The sequence below is a fragment of the Oreochromis niloticus genome, linkage group LG17 (genome assembly GCF_001858045.2).
Source record: "Oreochromis niloticus isolate F11D_XX linkage group LG17, O_niloticus_UMD_NMBU, whole genome shotgun sequence".
NCBI lineage: Eukaryota > Metazoa > Chordata > Actinopteri > Cichliformes > Cichlidae > Oreochromis > Oreochromis niloticus.
The window spans coordinates 7,699,344-7,724,947 of record NC_031981.2 but is presented as its reverse complement, the minus strand read 5'-3'; the positions used below and the strand labels follow the sequence as shown (position 1 = coordinate 7,724,947).

The following is a 25,604-nucleotide window of genomic DNA, read 5'->3' as shown; positions in this document are numbered from 1 at the left end:
GGAAGGCTTTCCTGGATAGTTTTAGTTGACGGGGTGATTGGAAAGCAGGGAGAAGATGGGTTCAAGTTCTCAGCCTTTGTGAACAGGTTGCAAACTCTACTATCTGATCGACAGGCCCACTGGATACAGTCAAACTGTATCCAGTGATTTTGTAATTGTATTCTACCAACTACTTCTCACTTTTTGTGTTTAATGGGACTGTTTCATACTCAACTCTGATTTGTCAATACTAGACTGACCAAAATAATGTAACCAAAAAGGTTCGAGTGTAAAAAATCTCTCCTGTCACTTTTAGATTCTATATATTTAAATGAAGACACTATGAGCAAATCAAAGCAACTCCGTGGACAAAGTATGCTATGCACAGGGTCAAACTGCAACTAATTATGTTGCTTTTAACTAAAACTGTCTGCATTTGTACATCTCAACACTGGGTGGTGCATATGTCATTAAACAACTGCTACAGTAACTCATTACATTATGTTTAGTTTGAACTGATCTGCAATTTGTTAGTGAGAAGAATTCAGGACGGGCGTGCTCAAAGTCTGAAACAAAAACAGTAACAGTACTGTAACAAAGTAGTCGCTAGACTATAAAACTTTCTTCATGGCCAGGCTTGAGACACTATCAGTGCGCCTTGAGTGTGAGAGAGGTATATGACTCAGTGCCAGTGTAGATTCCTAATGAAGAATCATAAAGCAAGTATCTTTTTCCCCCCTACAAAAAAGCCTAGCCTGATAGTCCGAGTTTCAGTCTAATCTAAACTGCTCTGTGGGTGGACAGTCAATCACAGAAATTCAACCCAACAACACAACTGAAAGCAAGTATTCCTCCAGGAAAGATTACAAATGTAATAGATTCTTTGTCCCTAATTCAGTGTGACTTTCAGTACATGAGGAAGTATAGGAAGTGGGACTTTGAGTTCTTTCTTTGCGTGAGCATACAAAAGACACTTAAATGAATTTACACGGACAGTGACGGCCACTCCAGACACATGTGCACTTGGCGACTTTCTCTCCTTCCCTCCTTTGACATTAGAGGCGAGGAGAGCGCTGCTTACCTCTGGCTCTGCTGCCAGCTCTGCTCGCTAATCGTCCAGCTTTTCCACCACTTTTGCATTTCCTTCCCAAATCTCATGTGAGAGGCTCTAACCGACTGGAAAATTCCTAACTGACCTTTTAGTCTCTGCTCTAATTTAGTCGGAATGGTAATGACATCGTTACATATTCAAACCAAATTGCCTTAATTGTGAGTCTACAAGTGGAATGCATCCATTGCGAGAGTTTGAATTAAAAGTGACTTGAAAGATGGAAGGGAATGAGGGTGCCGAAGGCACTGAGAGATGGAGGAGCAAGGCTGAGGAGAAGGTACCGGCGGTCATTTGTGGCATGTGTTGATAAATACGATAAAATGTCAAGTTTGAGACACTCCGGTGGATGTAGTGGTTTTCACATGATAATTATATGCCCACTTAGCTATAATGAGCTGCTGTAGTGATGGGCTGGGACAAGGGATGAGTACGGGGAATGAGAAAGAAACTTTAGAGGTTATGGAAATAATGTACATATTACCTGTTTTAATAGATCGGATTAAGTGTGTACAGCTACTACTAATATTATCTACTTTTTTTTTTTAAAGCGTGTACCTGGTAATGTTTTAAACATCACTTTATCGGAACACAAACCATTAATTACACTCCAAGTGCTCCCTGTTGTGTCTTTCACTGTTAAGCACTGTTTTACTATTTTTTTGACAGACTCACACTGCACAAACACACAACTGACGCCTTCAATAAAAATAGCAATTCATTTCCTTGCCAGCTATGCCGTCATCAAAGTATGCAATGTGCAAATTTGTGTGTGATTTAAAATGTTTCATGTTGTTTACTCCGTGCATCCTGTTACATACATGCTAACTAGACCCTGAATTGTGAAAAACTTGATGTATTTTTTTTAAACAGGGTATCTGACAAACACTCACGTTCTGTATGGCAGAAAAAGAGCACTAGACATGCAAACTAGATTCTAAATAAATGCCCTTGTATATGAATATTGGGATGTATTGTATATTTATAATGTTAAAAGATAAACATTGCAAACTCCTTGCCTTCGAGCCTTAGTGGCGTAGAGTTCCATTTTTACAAAGTGGAAGTGATTACAGCGAAACAGAAGAAGTGAGCACTTTGTTACCTCTCGCTCATTTGAATACACAAGGTTGGGAGAAAGAGAAATGCTAACTTTGACTCACATCCATCTACGGCATGGCCAAAAGGTAGCATTTAATGAAGTAGAATAGGGTCATATTGGAGACAGTGAACCAGTGTCTTGTATTCATCTGGCATTAGTTAGCCACGGGCTTCACTAATGAAAAAATAGGACTCACTCTCAGCCCTGATAGGCCACCGTGGACTGCTCATTTTTATCAAACTGTGGGGTCGATTTTCTGTCTTGCATCTGCAGTTCTACTGGGTGCAAACTCGAGCTGCCATTGCAAACCGGCCAGTCACTCTCTCTTTTGTCCCATCTACTAGCTTTTGCAACAGAAACACGCCTGTGCATGTTATTCCCTGCAACAAATCTCCATATTACCTCCCCTTAAAAAACCCGGGGAATCCTCAAAACTGAGAACTTAACTGTTCGTTTAGGAATTCTGTCTGAATTGCCCCCACCATCAAATGCAATTAGCTGCTCTTTCATGTGTGCTTTATGTAATGCAATACTTCATTAGCATCATTCATTCATATTCAGGCATGGATTATAGGCTGCAAATTCTTTATTGGACGAGATGGAACCAAGCTGCTGGAGTTTTGAAGATTAAAAAAAAAACTACAGAGAGGGAGAGGAAGAGAGACAGAGAGAGATTGAATAATAAAAAGGGAGTTTGATTCCTGATGGAATTATGGGATAATTATGCTATCTTGTGATTATCTACATTCTATGATGAGAGGTGATGAGGAAAATTATTCTATTGAAAATAGGCACTTACTAAGCAGCAGAAACACGCTAACAATGTTTTGCTCTCAAATATTTCAAAACGCCTGAAATCGGAAGGAAATAATGTTTGCAAAAATGTATCATCTTAATATCAAATTCAAACACTGGTTAGGAGAGATGCATTTATTATCATTCAATCTAAAAGTAAAAGGCGGGAGAAAGTAAATCCAGAATGGCATCATTTGCCTCCTTTGGTGACCCCGTTTACAATTTGGGATTTTCTATTTTTTTGTAACCAATTTCAGCTTCGCTGTGGGTATTTATGTCAACACCACATCATCTTCAGCACTCAGCTGTAATTTTCAGGTGTTTGTTGTTAAAATGACACGTCTTCTCCTCTCCCATTTCACTTTTGAGTGCCGCCGCAAGCCACTGAGCCAAACAGTCATCAGCAGCCAACAGGTTGTTTTGGCTATTATATCTATCACAAAGAAATGACCCTGCGTTTTAGCCAAGGACTCCACCGCTCCGCCATCTAATACACTTCCAAACTCCATTGTCCTCTCGCGGTGCACAATAACCGATAAGAAGCAGATGTAACTCTGTATTACAAATCCCATTCCTCCCCCTCCCCTCCTTTCATCTTCTGTCACTCACTCGCACAACTGCTGCACGGTTAAACTGTTCATTTTCTGCGTTCATGGCCGAGCCTGTTTACAGTATCCAGAGCAATATGCACTCACTGGTTTGGGAGATGACTTGGGTTCTGAGGGCCGCATGTGCAAGTGGGTCATCATCGCCTGAAGACGCTCACGTTCTTTAGAAAGCTGTTAAGAGAAGAAGAGAGTACATTAGAGGAGGGAATACACAGAAGAATGAAAATAAACAAAGGTGAGACACGAGACTTGTCTGGTAGAGAGAAAAGAACAGAAAAGAAAAAGAGGAGATGAATAAAAAGAAAGCACGAAAGGTAAAAGAAGTAGAAAACGAGGGGCTGGGGGAGAAGGTGCAGACAGGTCAGGCAAAACAAATAGCATTTCATCTTTTTGTCAATAGCAGAATTTAGGTCAGAGAGGCTCTGACAGTAACAAGCTGGCGAGGCCATAAATTAGGTGGTCCTGAGTGTCTGCTCAAAGTCCTGTGGACACTGTTAGGGGGATGGAGCGCAGCCAGCAGCTGCTGAGAGGTGAAGAGGTCTTCCAAACAGGGTGCCAGGCGGCCCCGCCTCCCCGGTCCAGTTAGTTGCTCCAGCCATTGCCTATCATCAATCTAATTCACAAGGAGTGACAGGGACTGGACCATGTGAAAGCCTGAACCCTCTCACGCCCTTAATACATACACACACGGATCAAACACGGAGAGAAACAGACAAGCAAGTAGGTGTGCACGCATACACAGACGCTGGGCCTCATTACTAGTGACGGCTCTCAAGGAAAAAAAAGAAGAGAAGGAGTGATGGTGGGAGTCAGGAATGAAAGAGAAGACAAAGAAGACAAGAGACAGGACACGCAACACAAGTGTATCACTGTAATTGGTCACACTGTAAAGAGCAAGCTTCAGTAGCTTGGACAGAAAATGAATACATATTTGATAAACAGCTTAGATCTTTTTTTTTCTATTTTGCACAATTTATTTACTTAAAAAAAACAATTTATCAAACCAGAAAGGATGGAGAGATGCTTGTGTTTAAGCAGGCCCAGACTGGGTGAGGGGGTTAGAATTTACACTGTATACCCTCAATTGTTTTTTTTTTTAGTACAAAGGAGCTGATTAATAAAGCTAACTTCATTCGCTGGGGAGAACTGCTCAAGTCTTAACGAACCACCATAAGGACTGGTTGTACCTAGCAGACTGTTTCAGCTGGCACTGAGTTTGTACCCAGTTTGAAATATTTGTTTCTAAAGGAAAAGCAGCGCTTGTTGGCAGTGCTGAGTAATAATGTCGCTCAATCAGCGCTCTCATTATCTAGCCAGCATGACTTCTTAATAAGGTCACGCTCCACCTACTGAAAATAGTTCCCTCCTTTTGAGCTTTCTTCAGGTGCAAAGTGCAGTTAATTAACACAGCAGACTAGGAGAGATGCGTTTGCTATTAATTGGAAAGAAAAAGAGGAGGAAAAAAAAGAAAGGAAGAGAAAATAAAGCATACGCTTAATTCAATTAAAACAGTCATAATGACTTTGGTTGTAAGGCCCGAGGATTCCTTTGTTTAGTGGCTTTGTTGAATTCAGCAGGTCCTGCTTGTCTGGAAGTATTAAGCAGACCACAATATGGCCTTCCTCCCGCACACGCAACTTTCAGAACATAAAGTTTTGAATGGCTGATTCACGAGTTAAGTTCAGTATTGTAAAATATAACAATATGTGAGACTTCTTCCCCCCGTTTTTTATCCTTTATTATCAGAAAGAAAACATACCTGTATTTCGAGCTGCTGTACGACCTGCATCTGGACTCTACACTGAGCCGTGCTCCGATCGTCGAGGGCGTGCTCGCTGTTTAGGTGCCTGGAAGAGAAGAGATGACAAGCCAACTTTAAAATCCATACAATATTTTAAGCCGGTAGAAGGCAGCAAGTAAAATTCATTTTCACCATGATCAAAATTTCAGAGGATGATAATTACAGTATCAACTTCAGCACTGTTTTATTTAGATGATAATATTTCTATACTGGGATAATTATCTATAGGATCCCGTACAGGCCCATTGTTCCACTCTGAAATTAGGTAATTAGAAGTAACATGACGGTGTGTGGTGCCATGTTTAACATGACAATAGGCCTGCGCCAGTTTAGATGGCTAACTTCAGTGCCACCCCGAGCGCCGCTTTCTACAGAGAATAAAAGATGCTGGGCCAGCAGAATAGCTTTGTCTCCTTCGTTTACCGAAAACAATACTCACGATTTAACACCAGCAACATTTGACACACAAAAGCGGCTCTTTGCTTGAAGGTGCATTATCCAGCAGCAGACATATTAAATGTATCTGGTGTGTTCGCCTCATTAAAAGAAAAAAAGGCAGCCAGACAGCCATAACAGTCAATGAGGGTTTTTGTCTTGATTGGATTTCGTCTGTAGGACACAAAAGCTCCACCATTAGGATAGACCTTTATTCTTGGTAAAGCGCACATATGCAGACACACACACACACACTCAGAGAAACACCAATATGGGGCAAAACGGGGGTTTCTAAAGTGTTGTGATGCTGGGTAATGAGCCTCTATCTAAATGATCATTGGTGACAAACTCACAAAGCAAGCTTTGAGGAGACATGCTTATGAAATGCCAGAGCTGCCACTTTATCTCCAGTAATTATAGGTTAGCTTGCAGACCCTTCAATGATCATTTACAGCTCTGCCTCCAGTGCATTAGAGGGAGTACAAAATCTCTCTCGCTGGCTTTCACTTTATCTAAGAACACACACGCTTGCTTACATTATCATGAGCTTGCACAAACACTGATTGGCACATATATAAAAAAAAAAAGATACACAAATACACAGAAATAAGCCCCCTCCCCCCACAAACCCCGTATTCCTTTATTTTCTTCCAAAAGCCTCACTTCTTGTTTATCTGCAACGTGCAAAACAAGCCAACTCACTGAGCTGGTTCCTCCCGACCTGCCAATCAAAACCTGAATAGAACATTTGTAATCACAATAGCTCTGTACCTTTCAATTAGCCTGCGCACATTTAAAACCATTCCATCCTGTCCCTGCTTATACTTTTATAACCATTTCAGGTCTAATGCTCAGAAATTTTTCATTATAAATCAAAAATGAGGTAACATTCTAAAAAAAAGTGGGGGCGCGGGGAGGGATGGATGAGGGATAGCAGCAGAAAGGGAAGGGACGAACTGGTGGATTTCCTCAGCCCTGTGCCTAATTGCTGTTTCAGAATGCGCATGCAAAAAGGGGGCATTTCATTAATCATTTAATCACGTCCCTCGCAGGATGAGGGAACTAATGTTGCAAATACCCTTTTCATTTCACTGCCCATAATGCTATCTTATGCACTTGATGTATGGCGTGTGTCATGAATTACAGCTGCTTCAAAAGCACAGAGCAGGCTGCTCGCTGTCCCTGAAGATACCGCTTTACAAAAAAAAAAAAAAAAAGACAGAGAGAAAGAGAAAGGGGGAAATCTTTATTAAGCTTGCCTCTCATCAACAAGAAGCTTGTTTATCTAATATTTTGCACGTGTTTGTGTTTGGTGGCCTTGTGAAAGTCCTCCAGACAGTTGCAGCTTGCTGCATATGCTCATCCTACTGCTGGCCAGTTAGCAAGACAATTACAGGAAGATTACTACATGCATTTATGAAATATTCAAATGGCTGTATGTCCTACTGTGCATTAATAATGCCACACAAAGACAGAAAGGAAGGGCGGGGGCAGACAGGAAGAATTAATGAAAGAACGCTGTATTTACTGAAATGTGGAAAAATAGATGACTGTGTTTCTGAACTATGAACTTCTCTTGTCTTCTTTGATTAAACAGAAATCTCTTTATTAATCTTATGTCTCATTTTATTTCATTATTCCTGAGTTGTTAACTGACTTTGGCTGCCTCACTTGTAACCAAATTGAAGCATTTTCATGGAATTGTAAATTTTGAGGGGAAATAAGAGAATTGATCTAAAATGTAGCATTCAGATGAAACTACTCACACTTTGAGATAAAGAATACGAGCCTTACTGTCCGTGAGCCATTCTAGAGAAACACCGATTTCTGAGGATTACCCGTGTGATGAAAGGAATGTAAGAGCAGTGTAGAGAACAGTGTTGCAGAGTGAAATATGTAGCCAAGGTAGCGAAATCAAAGCAAATAAAGAGATAAAGGGACTGATAAACACAGACTGTGGGAGGAGTGATGCACAGCTGTTTTTAACTCTCACATAAAGACTCATTTTTATTGGAGTCTGCAGTTTCTCTTTTCTCTAAAAGAGAGGGGAACAAAACATCTCAAAGGTTTTTCCCAGTAGCTGGGTACATGAATATGTATAAGCCATCAGTGTCCACTAAGGGCCTGATAATAAATCTGCTCAAGTCCAGAATATATGGATGATACACTTTTGCTAATTGACTGTGTGTATTATCAGGGGCTCAGCACAGAAAGTTGGCCTCCATAACTGTACACAAATTGAGAAAACCTGATATCCACAGCATGCATATTTACACACACACTCTCTCACACTGTCACCTTGGTGTCGGTGCCTCCCTTTTAAAGGTCTTGTCACGGTGCAGCAGACATGTGGAGTGGTAAAAGCAAGCTTACCTATCCAAAGGGGCCGGGGGGCCTGCCTGACTGAGGTGTCTGCCTCTACAGTGTGTGTATGTGCACATTATATAGAGACAAAGACACTTGCCTGATGCCTTGTGGGTTTAATTAGTAGCGGGTTACAGACACTAGGTTAGCGGCTGAGCTCACCATTTTAACATGGAGCCTGCCTTCCTGCCAGTAATAGGGAGAGCAGAATGGTGACGGAGAGTGTAACAGTTAACTGTGTGTGAGTGAGAACAAGTATCCATTTGCAGGTACATTACTGAGGGGGGAAAAAAGCCAAAGTAGGCGGGACAAGACGTGCATGTACAGGAGAAGAACACATTTGATGTGTTCAAGCTTTGTTTTTTTAAAGCGCTATAAAAATCTGCAGTAAGCTGGAGGCATTTATTGTACTGACAAATTATACAAATAAAACATCCACATTTACAGGTATTAATTGCATTTTCTGTCTCTTCTGTTTACCAAAAAGGCTCCCACCAAAATAGCTCTGGCACGCAACCTAAAAGCATGAATGTTTCTTTCTCTGTCTTTCTCATGTAACTAACACAAACACACCCACAAAGCAGCAACACCCACCACTCGGAAAAACATTCCCAGCAATATTATTTCATTTTGAACTTCACAGAGCTAATTCAGGGTGCCAGCCACCTCGCGGCTACCTTTTCCAGGTGAGAACACTTAAAAGCGCACTGAAGAGCTATTAAATGCTGATCTTGACAAGTTTCTTCATGGAACAAAACAATAGATGACTAAACGTGTCACCGCCGCTGAGCCGAGCTCCTACAGCGAGCTACGAGACGCCAGCTTGACTCGGGTCCCCTCTCCCCCTCCACCCCACCTCCCTGCATACATAACCCACACCCAAGTACCAACATCTAAACTGTCATCTAAATCTGACACCCACTTTATGTAACCCCGTTTAAACTGCACTTGTGTGTGAGTGCATCTGTGTGTCAGTGTGTGTGTCGTCGACTGGCATCTCCGGAAACATGAAAGGACTCCCTCTGACACCTACAATCACTGCTCCGAGGCACGCCACCGAGCAGCCATCTTTGTTCTGATGACGAGTCTGCCTTCTTTGTTGGTGTCTGTTTTCATGTTCTGGCTGGGTTACAGTATAGAGCCAGCCTCTGACTTGCAGTGGTGTGTGTGTGTGTTTTCTGTTTTGTAGCAGCCAATGTTCTGGCAAGTGTTCTTACAAAACCGTCTGCCAACCTGTGCACTCGCTTTCAAGTATGAAATCTACCCATTTTCCCTCTGTCTGTCTGTCGAGCTCTCTCAGTTTGTCTTTACAGCCATGCATCCTTTTGCATTGACTTACCAGCTTATTCGCAGGCACATGGCTTTACACACACTGCATCTATGCCCCTCACCTAAATAACCAGCTAAGCCACCTAGACACAGTATCCTTACAGCACACAGACTTACGTGTGTTTGAGCGTGAAAGGAGCATACAGTGCCAAGAAATAGACTGATGTCTTCTTTAAGTAAGTGTACTAAGGTGATAGGACAAGATATCAGAAAACCTGCTAATCTGATAGAGACTTGCCTCATCACGCACACATCTGTTCTCAAGCTGCAAGGCAAACTGTTCTACCTGGACTGCAGTACATGTATTCCAGGCTGGACAATGGATTGTACACATGCAACTGGCTTTTCATAAGCATGACTGGATGATGCTTATAGCTATGCCATGCTCACTCTAGAGCACTGGTATTGGCATTGACATGTATGCGGCACATTTTCCACAGGGGATTAGCAAACACACTTGTCAGACTATGATTCATTTAACTCCACTGCCGTCAATAATCGGGCCTTTAAGTGATTTTATGCCTTGGCAGTGTGTGAAAATGGAGCCTAATGTACTGCCTGCCTCTGTCTTTGAAAGACAGGTAAACACCATGTTTATTAGTGTCATTTCATTTTACAGATACACCTTTTAGCTTTAATTCACAAGCCGGCATTGAATTAGCAAAGCCTGACCTAAATATGACCGTTTTATAAAGGCTTTTGCAACTTTACAGCCACTACAGTAGAAAAATGCATAATTTGGAAAATAAGCCAGAACAATGTCCTGATTTCAAGAGTTTGTGCGAATTCACATGGACATTTACAGCCCATGAAAAACACTCACCAGATCGTTATTTCACAGTTAATTACAAATCTAATTAGAATATTCAAATTAAAGCTTTCCCCTTTCTTTTCTTCTCTGTGTGAGAGCAGGGAGCCGGGGAAAGAGTGAGTGAGAGAGAGGCAGAGGGAGACTCTCAGTGAGTGGCAATGTGATAACCTGTAATCGGCAGTGCTGCAAACACCTTCTTCCTTTGATGTCCCCCCACTAACATCCTGGCAACAAAGCCGGCCAATTACAAATGAGCTAATTAACTAAATTGTTGATGGAGCATGAAGAGTCCATTCGCTCTGGCGCCTGCACCATGACAACAGTGAATGGGGGCCTTTGTTGTGGAGGTAAGTGTGCGGCCGTGCGAGTTGCCATTAGCTTTTGACGCTTTTTCACAAACCTATCAGGCCCCTCCACGCCAGGAAGGAAAATTTGTTATGGACCAGAGTTGGTTTGAATCCTGCACTGCTAGAGCAAAACCCTGTCAACTAGCTGTCTATAAGGTCAAAATGGGCTCTGTGAAAAGCAGTGATGTTTTCTTTGTTAGGCCCCCACAGAAAGACCAAGCACTGTACTGAAGGGGATCGCTTTCAGAGATTGTTATTTCCATCTTCAGTCATTTTTATGTGTCATTATGGCTCTGTTCTGGGAGCTACCCTTCCTCACACACACATGGAAAGCAGGAGGCAGGAACAAGAAACAGCACTACCTCGAGGGACGAAAGTGGGTTGCAAAGCAACTTGCAGAGGGACAGCAACTGTATACAGGCTAAAAATGCTTAAACAGCACACCCTATCTGAGATGTGTGGAATCAGATGATTTGGGCTGGCGCTAGGATCAACTGATCAGGGAGGATGGCAGCGAAAACTGACTTTTCAGCTTGCCTGAACTACTGCTACACTCAGTATATTAGTATATATATGATATATGTTATTTCCATTATTACGTGTTTGTATTAGAGCATGTCCTTACTTCAAAAACTGTCCAAAGTCTTCACAGATGTTCTCACAGCCGGGCCACTTGCACACACCATGACCATACAGGGGGTGAGTCCCTCCACTTTCTTCGTGTAGTGAACTAGAGGCGGGCCCCAAAAAATGAGCAAACAAGAAACGGGAAATAGCAGATTAAAGACACGCTGAAAGAGGTCAGAGCACTAATTCAGCAATTCATGTGATGAATAACCAGGGCTAAATCAGACAGAGAGAAAGCAAGGGATAAATGCAATAACAGCAGCTTTATAAAAAGGAAATTTGGGAAAACTGGGATGTTGATGGCTAACAGCCATCAGTTTAAATAATCATAACTATATTAAGATGGCAAAGACTAATGTGTGAGAAATAGGCTGAACTACCATCCCCAATGGAAATCTAGTTTTGTCTCCACCGTAGTCACCATCCCATCTTGTAAAGCCATTATGGGGAGGAGGGGTGGAGGCTTTCAAGTAAACATTAAAAATCCAGACAGCCATATAATTTTCATCAGGAGATTAATACTCTGTGTAACTTATGTTCTTTGAGGACAAGGGGAGCAGGGGTGTTCTGGCGTTTTTCAAATGGCACCCAAATAAGTTACGACCCTTCCTAGACAGCACATCCTATTAAAGATGACAGTTTAACCTTTTAGGCCAGGCGCTAGTGTGTCTGTGTGTGTGTGTGTCTGTCTGTGTGTGAAAATGTGAATGAGAGCGTGTTGTGTACAGTCTGTGTCTCAGCGTGTGTTTGTCTGCATATAGGTTACACATGTGCATGCATGTGTGTGGTCGATGGCTACATGCATTCATGCCTGTGTGTCTTAGTGCAGGCAGAGCTCACGCTGCGTTTTACAGAGGGGCTTTCCCCTCATCGATCCATGGCATGTTAGTAAGCAGTGCTCCTGACAATACTCCTTGTTCGATCATTATGAGACACCACACACCCCTCGGGACACAAGCAGATAAAGTCTTTTTTCCTTCCTTTCTTCCTTCTCTTCTCATCCATTCCCTTCCTCTCTCTTTCCCTCTGTCTTCCTTCTAAAGATATCTTTTTCAAGCCTCCTTTTAGTGGTACTGGAGAGATAGCATCTACTTTAAACCAATTACACAGCACTTCCACCTCCAGTGTGAGTCTGTACCAAGCATCTACACAGACACACACACACACACACACACACACCGCTACAACCTAAGTCCTTATTATAATATCGCCCAAGAAAAGCCTTTGAATAATGCATGGGCCAGATAGGCAGATATGTGAACAGTCAGTGTTTCGGTGCTGGGTGCATTTATAAAAGACGCCATCACAAGGATAAACATCCTGGAAACGCCACTCAAGGCATCACGTATTCTGTTTACATGACAAGCAAGCATGGAAGGTAATTTTCAAAAGAGAAAAAAGAAAGAAAGCACTAAATACTTAATGTACAAGGGGGTTACCTTGTCTTCTCTGCCAGAGACGCTTGTTGTAAGTGCGCCTGGCTGCATGGCGTCGTCTCCCCGCTTTTGATATGTGTGTGCAAGCTAAGTGTGTTCAATTGAACGCATGGTCCCCCGGGAGAACAAGGCTCTTATTTTTTTTCCTTAAGACACTAATAAACTTTTGAATAAATAAACAAAACGCCCAGCTTTCCCTGAAGTAACGATGGCTTGTTGTTGAGTGCCTTGTTTTGATGTGTTCAATCGTGGCACGGCAACAAACAAGCTCGTGTGAAGAGTACGGGTGCTGTAAACTTTTCATCTTCCCTTGCTTCTTCCTCTGTGATGCATCAAAAAGGTGGCGGATGGCATTTTAGTTGGTTTACCTCTCTCGCTCTCGTTCTCTTTCCCTTTCCCTCTCTCTCCTGTGGTTGAGGGCGGGAGACTGTCCGTTGGCGATGGAATGGTGAGAGATGGGCGGCGATGCTTTGGCGGGATTGGAGGAGGAGGTAGTTGAAGAAGAGTTGTTAGTGGAGAGGTCTAAACCGCCGCCGCCACCCACGCCGGCGCCAGTGCCGCTGCTGTGTTTGATGCCGTTGTCCTCCATTCCGTGACCGCCGCCTCCGGTAACGTCCTTCCACAACTGCTGGAGCTCTGCGGGACTCAATCCAGCTAGAGACATCAAGAAGAAGATAGAGAGAGAAACAGATAGGGGAACAGAGAAAGTATATTGAATTAATAAAGTTGCTCAACTCAATACTTAATACAAAAAAAGAATCCAAGCTGTTTTATTAGCTCTCACTTGCACATTGTGGTTTTCAGTTTATGATGCATTGCACTCTGTGTTTACAGGACAAAAGCTTAGCTCTGTATGGATTATTCAACAGCCAGAGAAATTCCATACAGCTGCATGACTGAAGGCCCTGCTCTCAGCAAGGGCAAACTCGAATATGAAATCACAGTTTCCTGTTTATTGAAGCCACGTGCAGTCTTCTCTGCACAGTCAAATACCGGTTTTAAGCTGGTGATGAATCACTTGTGTAGCTCTGACGCACAACGACTCGTGTGCTTTCAATGAGTAAAACTACATAAAAAAAAGACTAATTATACTGAATATGAGCACGTTCCACCTAAAAACAACAAGCTTTGTCAACTGCTTCTTTTCAGCTTGGCACAGAATTAAGCAGTTTCCTTTTATTTCCTCTTAACATCTTCCTGCCTGTTGTCTTCGTCTGCGCCATTTTGGTGGTAAACAACAAACATAGGTGTTTACTTGGCTCGTAGGGGGAAAAACAAAAATGGAGCCTGCTCTCTTCTCCTCTCTCTCACTTGTCTTTTTATTCTTCTCTTTTGCCTCTCCTTGGTTCTCAGTAAAGGCAGTAAACAAAAACAACAACAACAACCTCTGAAAGAAGGAGGGGGAGTTGGGGAGTGAGGGAATAGAAACAGAGATGGAAAAACAACAAACAGAGGCAGAGCACAGCTGAGAGAGGAACAGAGGAAGACAGAGAAAGCTATAATCAGATGAGAAAAGAGTGGAAGAGAAAGGAAGAGGGGAAGACTAAAAACAATCATGAGGAGAGTTAAGGACAAAGTGAACGGTAGAAGAGCATACCAATGAAGGGAAAGCAGACAGACAGACATACTTAAAGATAACGTATGAGAGACACAGCGGCATACCAATTAGAAAAAGACAGACAGGACAAAAAGACAGATGAGTAGTAGGACAGATGGGCTTGGAGACACTAGACAGCCGGAAGGAACAATAAAACAGAGCCAGACTGTGAAAAGCACCAGTAGACAAAAATACAGGAAGTATGTGACTACTGCTGCGAGTCACGTGCTTAATATCAACGCAACTACCTCCCTGCTCCCTTTTCTTCCCACCACTCCTCCTCTGTTCCCCTGCTCCTCCTCTTACCTGGTGGGGGTAGGGTCTGTCCGGGCAGGGCGGCTTGGCCTGGAGCGGGACCAGGCAGCGTGAGCAGGCCCTGCCGCTGCATGTTGAGCAGGTGCTGCTGCTGTTGGAGCTGCTGCATCTGCAGGAGCTGCTGCTGGAAGACGAGCTGCTGGGCGGCCAGCTGCTGCTGCTGCTGCTGTTGCTATAGAGAGAGAGAGAGGGAGAGGAGGAGGAAGAGGAGAGGAGCAAGAGAGGAGCGAAGAGGAGAGGAGAGGAGGGAAAATTACAGACGAATTAACAACTGAGTGAGCGGGAGAGGACAGAGGAGACGGAGCGCTGTTTGTGCGTGAAGAGTGTGCACTCAGTCGCCTCTGCTGTGACCTTAGCTACACCTCTCTGCTTCTTCTTCTGCCTCTCTACACGCTCTCTCCCTCTCTGTCTGTGCTCACTTAGTCTTTCCTCCTGCTTTTTTTGGGCTGTACCACCTTCTTCTCCTGTCTTTGTGTATGTTCATGTCTTTGAGCACACACACAAACACACACACACACACAAACAAAGCTATGCTGATATACCAGCTCTCAAGCCTGTCAGTGTATGTGGCTTGTGATTGTGTATGATACTAAGCCTCTGGTATAATCCCCCCCACCACCACCCCTGATAGTTAATTGTCTCGCCTTCACTGATGGTCTGTTACAGCTTATGTGACCAGAGGGAACTAGCAGAGAGAGATTTAAAGCTGCATGTGAATGCATAGACACAAACACGCACAAACACAAACACACACACATCCACACACATCCACTGCACTACACCCCCCCTTCCACTCCCTCTCAGCCCTCCTTGTTGGCTCACAGAGTTGTTTATCGCTGGGCCAGACAGGCAATTGCGTAAGCTTTGTGCAAAAAAAGAAGAAAAAAACAAAGACAAAAACAAAAACAACAAAAACAACAACAAAATGAAAAACATCAAACTCAGCCACTGCTGCAAAACAGCTGAGAAAGGGAGTGATTTTAGAGAGAGACAAAAGCAGTTGGCTCCGAGCTCTGAAACACAGCCATACTGCAAACACCTATTAGGAAGCAAAAATCTCAGGTAATGATTGGCTGCAAGTGCACATTCACTGAGGCTTAATGGGGTATACTTTTCTGTATTTCCAGTTAGCTGTGCATATGTAATGTTTTAACCACAGAGGCCAGTTTTTGTTGTCACGTTTCTGTATGCTAGTGATGGTGTACCTAGAAAAGTATGGAGACTGAGGGACTGAGAAAGGGAGAGGGGTTGGGTGGGTTTGGGGGGTAAAACCTGTGATGCGCTCACTGGAAAACAGGCTGCATAATGGAGTGGTGGAGGGAGGCGGTTTGCCCCCCCCACAAACCTCTCCTCTGCCTCAAGAGAAATAAGGGAGCAATTTCTATTCCATATTTGATGGCGAGCCTCCTGAAAAACTCTATTCACAAATCCAAACAGAAACAAAGCCGCCGGGAGGTCAGTTGTGACTTCCTGTAAGGGCAGCATAATGGGCTGCTTGAGGAGAGAGAGAGGGAGATGAAAAAGAAAGACAGAACGCGTATGTTTATGTGATACCCATTTTTGAATCAATTTAGCCGCTCCCACAGAATTGCCTGGCCGTGGCTCTAGACCTGGACCGACGCTGTTACGCAAATGCGGCTGAGTCTGTCATGCTCGTCTACTGCTCCATGATATCCAAAGAGAACAAGACAGAGGCATGTCTGTCGACCGGCTGCCTGTCATTGTGATTTATGAGCGATGCACATCGCAACTTCAGAGGTGCTGCATGTGTTTGTGTGCCCACAGAAACACTTCATTAACGAGGTGGCTGCAGCACCCTTTGACTTGTGTGAGCATGTGTGCATACAGACAAGACATGGAACTGTCTTTAACTGGATCTCCATACTGTATAATGCTAGCAGGAATCAGAGGAGAATAGCCAGCACTGCATGTGTATGCTGTGGGGTTTTTATAGTATTATACCCTCCAGGTTAGCCCGTTTAATTACTTTCTTTCTAGAACAACAAATCTGTCTATTTTTAATGTTGCTTATTACTATCTATAGAGAATTTACATGCACACATTCACCATCATTTCCCCATGAGGCCACATTACTATGTTATGTCCCCGGGTGTGCACCTACCTCTTTAGCCTGCTTGCCAGGGTGTTGCTGCTGCAGAAGCTGCAGATGAAGCTGTTCCTGTTGTTTCTTATAAAACTCCTGCAGGTGTTGCTGTACATAAACACACAAGCAAATACAAGAAAAGCAGAAGTTCAAAATGAGTTTATATATTTGTCAAAGCAAAGTTTAAAAAAACCCTGAAATTTTCTGTTACACAAACTTGGTGAGGCTGATCTATGATATCTTTTCAGTGTCAGACTCAGATCTTTGCAGTCTTTCACAATTTATTTCCTATGGAATGTTAATAGTCCCACAGTGCTGCAGGGATAACAATCCATCATATTAACTATGTATTTAGCTGCCAGAAGGTACTGGCTTCCTTTGGAGTGGTTGAAATAAACAAAATAAACTCTCTTAGGATCAAGCTCTGTACTTTAAACTGATTCTATTAACACACATAGTCAGACCGCTATTTAAACTTTCATATCATTTTTTTTTTTCCATGTGGCTGTTTGGCCTAAAAAGAGAAGCCAAAGCAGGCCAGGCCACTGCAATGCATGATCCAGTTCTATGCAAATATATGCAAGAATCAATTGAGAAATATTTTTAAATACGTAAATCAACAACAGAAGGTAGCAGATGTTGATTTTGTGACAGATGTGTATGGCAGATTTCAAATCTTATGTGAAACTAAAAATGTTGAGTCACATTTTAAGACAAATCCCTGTACTTGCACAGTAGAGCGTGAAAGCATGTGACCACATCGAGCTGAGGCGCTCTTAATGAAGAAGAAGACTCAGAATGACTGACATTTTTAATTAAACTATTGTCTTTTCCTTAATCAAATCTATGAATGAGAAATGCATTTCAACTCTGCCGAGTGCACTTTCTCAAGTTGATTCCAAATATTACATCATCCATCACTTATCGTTCAGCTTCTGCTGCACAGCCCAACTATGCCCTACTCTCACAGTCCCTGATGGATGCTTGTCAGGGAATTGAACCAGCGACACACTAGAGACGGTTAATTAGAGGTGACATGCAGGAGTACGTCAATTTCCGATTCCCCTTGGTAAGCGTGTCAAGGACACGGGGCTGTGGTGAGTTGGCGTGAGTAACTGGTGGCTGGGCACACTTATGTGGAGGGGTTGTGTGTGCATTTTTGTGTATGCCTGTAGAAACACCAGACTAAAATGAAGATAAGCAAAGATTAGGATACATTTTTATGTGGATTTAAATGTGTAACTGTATGGATGTGGCGGTAAACGGCAAACCAGCCTAGGTGATGATGGGGTATGTCACAGCATGAGTGTCACAATGTTCATACGGTGCATGAAGGTGGGAGTGTGTGTACCTGCTGCAGCATTACAGCCTGCTGCTGCTGGAGCAGGGCCTGGAGCTGCTGGGGGGAAAGCACCTGCTGCTGGAGGATCTGCTGCATCTGCTGCGGCGTCATCACCTGGGGACTCATCATGGCCACTGACACTGGAACCTATACATGGACGATGATGGTGGGGAAAAACAAAGAAACGAAGAGCTGAATAGGTTTTCAGGCATAGTGGCATGGATCTGCTGGAAGTGTGGTAATTGGTGGTTGGAGAGGTAGGAAGAGCAGGCCTCTCATGGCCGTGACGCTTTGCAGCCTAGAGGAGATGCTGAAGGACAGATGGGTGCCGTGCCTTTGTGTTGCTCATCTTATTTTCCTTCTTTTACCCCGCTGGGAAAAGTAAAGGATTTAAATAGACATAGACCTTAATTAGCAGGACCCTTGAACTCCCCCACTTTATCAGCACCGCTATTATGAAACAGTGTGAAAAAATGCACAACTCTAAAGTTGATTGAAACTACGCTGATGAAGTGGACGCATGGCAGGAACAATCAGCATGATGTCATGGGAGTTTGGGTTGTACCTGAAGTACTCTTTTTTAATATGTTGGAACGGTGTGAAAGCAACTCTTAAGTTCTCATGAAGGCTGCCGGAGTAGTAGGCTATGTAATTTTGAAAAATGCATGCCCTTTTTAGGTAATACTCGCTGCAGTAGAAGAACATCTCCAAAACTAAACCAAGATGCGTACGCTGCTTATGCCACATTCTTCTGAGGCCACTTCTGAGGCAGCAGATCAGTAGAACGATGATACGTTTCTCTTCAGGCTTTGATTGCGTGCACACGTTCTAACAGGGGAGAGTAGGCTTGCAGTGATATTGTGGAATTTCTGCTCCTTGTAGCTGCTTAAATATTGAATGACTTTTGTGGGGATTTTGTGTGTGTGTGTGTGTGTTTGTTTACTCCTCAGTTATGGAAAAAAGAAGCCAACATGAGTGAATGATTTAGTGTTCAGTTCGGTTCAGTAACACAACAGCTCAATGCTTTTTTCCTGAATAAGAAGACTAAAGTGGCACATTTCCAACATTTGCCGATACAAATTAGTTTGTTGTTTCTTGAACAAGAATTGCAGCATCCTGGAGCTGAATGGTAAACAGGCAGGCATTTTAGACCTTAACATAATTAAAATATCAACATGTAGTAACACTTTTACTGAACTGCGACACTGCTTAGCATAGAGGTGCCATGACAGTAGCTAGCCTATATGGAGTGTCAAGGGGCCAATAAGACGTCCCTGTCCTCATCGCCAGCTAATCAAGCTGGCTTGATTACTTTCCATGTGCGTCTCTCCTCCCTCCCTCTTCCTCTCTCTCCCGTTCTCTCTCTGTCAGGCCTTGACACGTCCTTGTTTAGCTCTCCTCTCCTCAACGCCTATCCCCCACCCCAGGTTTTCCCCCCTCTTTGATTAGCCGAGACATTTGCATGGTCACTACACATTTTTCATTTTAGAAGTCATTATGCATTAGTGGCTCCTGATCGCCCGCCTTGACTAATCCTGATGAACTGAAAATCACAGCTGAAGGTCAACTTCCAGCCGGCCCCGCTGCACATTCATATTCATATTCAAACAAATCCTGCCTCCATTGTTCATTAGGGTCTTAGAGAGAAGGGACTCCATCTAAGGTGGAAGAGATGGAGGAGGAGGAGGAGGAGGATGTTGTTGTGGTACTTCTCTTTTCTTCTCTGGACTCCTCGATGCAAGAGTACAAGAGAAATTGCACTCACAATGCACGAGGTGCGGAACAAAAGCCGTCAAAAAGTTGCAAATTAAACAGTCCACGTGTAATTATGCAAATGCTGTCCTTACACCTTCAATGTTATTAACCCTTAAAGGTACATTTGCAAGGTAAGTAATTACCCCCGCAGTCACTCCTGTTTTAGTGTTAGATGCCATGACAATGGGATGCGTGCAGCTGAGAAACAACACGAGAGATGCACTCATTAAGACTATTAATTGGGTGCTGGCTCAGAGATGTTTAAGTTCACAAAAAAAGGGGGGAAATAAAAGATGGAGGCGCAGGATTGCATCTTTTAGCACAATGTATGCAGATGCATATATTTTCTGCATGTTATTTCTAACAGTTTTTTGGCTTAGAACTGATAAAATATAACCATTCAGAGTCAGGGATTTTAGCAGCAATGAATACAACTAAACAAAACAGAAAAAATCAATAAAAACAGAAAGCAACCAAGTTATGAGATGAGGAAGCTCTCTTTGCACTTTCATTAACTTTTTAGAGACATAATGGGTGATAATCATCTTCATTTCACTGCTTCAAACAAAAAAAATAAAATAAAATAAAGGAAGGGGAACCAAAAAGAGAGAAAAGGCAGAAGGAAGAAAGAAAGGGGAGAAAAGGCACTGGCCCACGTCTATTGTGAAGTGCGGCACAATGCTAATTCCAGCATTTAACTGCATGCTTTTCTGCTTGACGTATCAGAGGCTCCAAGATGAAAGCAGATAAGTAATTGCTCTCCTGGTTCTTATTCTTCACTGACAACCCATAAATTTAATTTTACACACACGTTCATTTACATTTTCGAGTATATGACATGATAATTGCAGGAATATAACACCTCCATTCTGCAGGATACTGCAGGAGGGCTTGATTGACATGAGCGGTGAATTGAAAGGAACAGGAGGCTGAATTGCCTCTCCTTGAAATGATTTTGCCACGAAGGGATAAAATTAATGAGCATTTAGAAGACGCTGGCAGTGGCGTAAACATCCATGCACCGTGAATAGACTCTCTTTCGTAGAAGCGGAGCCGTGATATCCAATTGGTCTGTGCCTCTGTTTCTCTGTAATCCAAAAGGATACATTTCCAGTACTGCAGCACCAAAAAAAAAAAGGAAAAGAGAAAAATTATTAATGGTATTTATTAAATTGTCTGAAATTAGCTGCAGCTGATGTCGCCACTGGGGACCTTAAAAACAGAAAAGGTTAGCCTCCTGGTTTTAATAGTGCAAATTTGGATGGAGAGCAGCAAGCTAATGAGTTTTAAAAATGGCATTTGAATGTAACACCAGCTTTATAGACATTTGTAAAAAAAAAAGTAGTTAAAAACTGCATATTTTGAAACATTTGAGCTGCTATTTATTTCCACCCCTCGTTTTAATAAGCATGTGGAGCTACACTGACATGAAGGTGGAGAGGGTAGAGAGCAAAACAAAAGCCATTTAAATTGGCTGATGATGAGAAAACGTTGCTGGGGCCCTCACCAGAACAAGCAGATCATTACACCACACTTGTCACACCTGCACCCTATATCCAGCCCCTCCAACACTCTGTGAAAGGTCAAGCTCATCCACAGAGAGCTCAGGTATCTCTTCCTGAGATGGCTCGCACAGTTGTCTATCCTGACCAACGGACAATTCCAGACATTACACCCACTGTGCGGCACTTTATCCGTGAGATACGTTTTTTACGAACGAACTCAAATGAGCTAAAGCGGAGATAAAATGTATCAGAGTTCTAGCTCGAACAATTAGTCTAGCAGAGGGGAATTCCTATTATTTGATTTTATTCCATCATACTTAGCACTAATAAGCAAGCAGGGGGGTTGGGGGAGGGGGGCAGTGAATAAATGGCAGTCAGAAACACTGAGGGGGTTGGAACATGTGGCTGTTATCAACGACATAAGTTGCTGTAGTACTGAACGGGGAACTGTGTGGAGCTTCAGACATGGCTGAGATAAAGGCAATGAGAAATGGAAGGGTCCTAGTCGGTAATTATTGTGGATCCTTGGCAGGAGAGTCACTGCTAATTAAGCCACAAGATTCATTTTACACATGAAAAAGAAAAAAAAAAAGATTAAGAAATCTAGAGAGAAAAGAGACAAACCTCTCTACATGTAGCCTCCCTACATTTCCTTATTTCATCTCAATCTCCTAAGCATCCCAGGGGGGCACGGGCCAAAACGCCGAGCAGACCTCCACCGTAGTTTGTGGACTTCTGACCTCTCAACTCCATTTCAGTTGACACTGTTCATTTACTAGCCAATTACTGCCAAATGTGGCTGGGCGATTATTGATAGCTAGGACTCTCCACCAGAGGACCACCAAGGCGACAGGGCGAGCTGGTGTGGCTTGCACCTGACTGAGAAGTTTGCAAGAGGCCTGATTGTGTTTCCTATGCAAAATAACACACGCATACATAAGAGTGATTACGCTCAAATGCATGACGTGTGTTCAGCTTAGGGAGATCAATACTGTAGATTGTCAGGACTGAAGCTAAGTAGATTACAGAATGTTTTCCTAAATCAATTTCCATAGCAGTTTGGCAGCAGTGCATGGGAAGTGCAATTTATCATAACATAAAGACCCATCATGTAAAAGCCTCTAATAAAAAAGCCCAAGGAGATTGGAACGGGCTTAGCACAATTTCCATATTGATTTATCTCTACACGAAAGAAAGTCACTGATTAAGCGTCTTGAATGTAGTGTAGCTGTGCGACATTGTGCACATTGTTTGTGTCACTATCAGTACAAATTGTCACACCTTTATCATTAAACTGGCACAATTCACTCCCGACTGATGCCTCCCTGCAGGTGCACACAGTTCAAGAGTAAATGGGAGCGACAGAAAGAGCGAGCGGGAGGGAATTATAAAAGAAAGTGCAGAGAGAGGAGAGAACTGAAATAGAAAGAAAGTGAGAGAGCACAAGTGAGAGCAGGTGGATGTGGGGTGCGTGTGTGTGTGTGTGTGTGTCGGGGGTGGGGGGTTACTTTCCTCTGATGTTGCAGGTAATATGGCCTCCACTGGATCAGCCTCTTCATCAGTGACACACAGTAAATTACAAGTGCTTCAAGCAGCTCAGTGAATTATAGTTCATCACTTGGAAAGGCTTTCCCCCTCACCACCAAGGCCCGGGCGTATCAGATCTGCCGGTTAGGATCCAATTAACACCCTGGCCAGAATCATCTGATTGCATGTGTAAGGGCTGGTATAACTCGTTTATTGCACCCATGTATCTTCTGTCACAAGGTAAATTTGTTGCTGCTACATCAAAGGTCTGAGCTACTTTTTTTTTTTTTATCCCTCCCTCTCACTTTCTCTTGATCCCCCAAACTCAGCTACCTCGCCTTGGGGTAGCATTTCAACTTCTTTTGCATCACAATGATGAACCTGCTCTGTCCTCGCAATTTAGCAATCTTGTCCTGTAGGTGTTGTAAATGCAGGGGGAGGAAAAAAAAGAAGTAGGGAAGGAGGGAGATGAGGGTGGGGGGGGAATCTTGTTTTCTGGTTACAAAAGCAGTAACCAAGGGTGTTTGACTTAAAATGTGCTGACGTTTTTTCCCCCCTCTTTCTCTCTCAGAGTCAACAGAAGTTTTTCTCATGAATAACATAATCCCCCCACCCTCCCAACACTCTTTTTTCCCCTTCTTCTCTGTGATAATTTTTCTCTATTTTCAGATCCAACCAGAGGGGATGCAGAGGAAAGATATATTCATAAATGTAAATGTGAACTAGCATCCTTTAGCCACGCAGACTGGAGTTGGCTAACTTATGCTTAAGCCTGGCGTCACAGCCCTTTTCCCTGCATCTGTGTGTGTGTGCGTGTGTTCCGGATGAAAGCCAATAAGCAGATGAGTGCTGCTATTGAGATGATATTGGTTCAGTGGTGAAATGTGTGGACCTGACCTTTAAAAAGTGTGACACTTCCTAGGATGGCCCAGTGCCCGCAGCCGGTGTGACTGGCCTGGGCAGGAAGCTGCAAATTTACAGAAAACACGGCTAAACCAACATCTCTGCCGATCCATAAACCAACCATAAAACCTTAAATATTTTCATTCATAGCTGGAGCTGAGCTTTGCACAGACGGAGCTGAGGTTATTAGTCTTGTAGAAAAAAGTATTCACAGCTCGATGGCATGAAAGGTGACACAGCAGCAGTTGCAACACTTGCTCAGGGCGAACTCTCAGATTCTGCATGATTTAGAACTGGACGTTAAGTAGCAGGAGGTGGGGTCGGGGCGGTTGGATACCATCCATCACAGTCACAGTGCTAGGGTTGGGGGTCATTCCGGCTATTTTACATGTGGCTCCTGAAGCAATCATGATAGGAGTGACAAGTAGGTAGTTTATTTGAGATGTCTCGTGGATGGTGAGCCAAAACCTGCACCCAGCAGGTGTTACACTAACAGAGCTCTGCTCTGTTTCTTATCGATAACGATCAATAGGGCCGCTAACAAACACGTTCTGAACAAAGTCACTTCGGGCAATGTAAAACTTTAAGCAACTGTCGCTGTGCTTGTGTTTGTGCAGGCTGTGTGTAGATGCATGGTGCGAGCGAAACAACTGTCAGATTCATAGGCCTCTGTAATCCTCTCCGCCTCTCCTTGTCCGCGTTTCTTTATTTGTATTCCAAATGTCAGTGTATAAATGCCTTTCAGAGAGGGGGGGCTGGTATTGGCATAGAGAAGAGGAGAGCGAGGGGAGACAGGAGCAGAGACGAGAGGGTGTTGTGTGCCTTAGGAGAGCCGTGTAAGCAGAGGCAGGGGGATTTACAGGAAGAAATAGGTGTTTATTGAGTGCTCCCGTGGGCTTACTGTGTAATAATAGACCTGTCACATTACGCAAATGTGGAAAAGCAGCTTGTGTGAGTGTGTTTTTGTGTGTGTGTGTTTTTGGGGCTGTTTTATTATTATTATTATTATTTATTTTTTCATCCGTACATGTGAATTTGTGTGCATGTGAACGCTAGAGCTGCTTGCCTCCGCATCATCAACTTCTGAGAAGCAGCGACAAGGAAGCGGATAGAATTAGTCAGGCGAGAGCCTTTAGCCGCTAATACGAGTAATTAAAACTGCAAGCCGAGGCACTTAGATGCTTGTGTACTAAATAATTTACATGCCGTGATCTATGGATCATTTCTTGCTCTTAAATACCAAAGATGGAGAACAAGAAGCAGAGGATTTATCAGTATCTCTGCCATAAGCAGGATGTCATGGTAATATTAATCCTTTTCCCACTTTCTGCTGCGCTAATCATACAAGGGGATCAATCCGCGTGATTCCTCTAGTGGAAAACATGTAGCTTGATTGCCAGCGACTCTTATCTAGCAGTGAAGCTAATAAAATATTGCGCTGCAGCACCCATTGCGGCCTCATAATCCAGGTAAATAATGCAGCTTTATTGAGTAAACTCCCTCAAGACAAGAACACAAAAAAATGTGGCATGAGACGAGAGACAATAAAAAAAGCAAAACAAAACAAAAAAAAGCATTTTAATCAAGGAAGAGTTTCTACCGCTTTATACTGATATTTGCACAAAGGAGTAATACAGTTAAAATGTCATTTGAAATGAGTGGATTCAAGCAAAAGCACATCCACCGCTGGAAAAAAGAAAAAAAAGAGAAAACAATCTGGGGCCAGAATGCACTGAGCCCTGTTTGTGCATCGCTGGGTGAGCTGGCAGCAGCGCCTCTCCTGTGACAGTCTGCTGAATGGAAACTTTTTGGAACAA

At 43.2% G+C, this 25,604-nt stretch overlaps 1 protein-coding gene across 1 annotated transcript in view; it reads right to left on the bottom strand.

Moving 5' to 3' along the window:
* foxp2 (forkhead box P2) overlaps window positions 1–25,604 on the bottom strand; it is a 56,310-nt gene that overhangs the window by 10,665 nt on the left and 20,041 nt on the right. Inside the window, 7 exon segments of the mRNA NM_001311335.1 lie at window positions 3,677–3,760; window positions 5,349–5,436; window positions 11,302–11,406; window positions 13,108–13,393; window positions 14,643–14,823; window positions 16,774–16,863; window positions 18,107–18,244. Coding sequence (NP_001298264.1) covers window positions 3,677–3,760; window positions 5,349–5,436; window positions 11,302–11,406; window positions 13,108–13,393; window positions 14,643–14,823; window positions 16,774–16,863; window positions 18,107–18,244 — 972 coding nt within the window.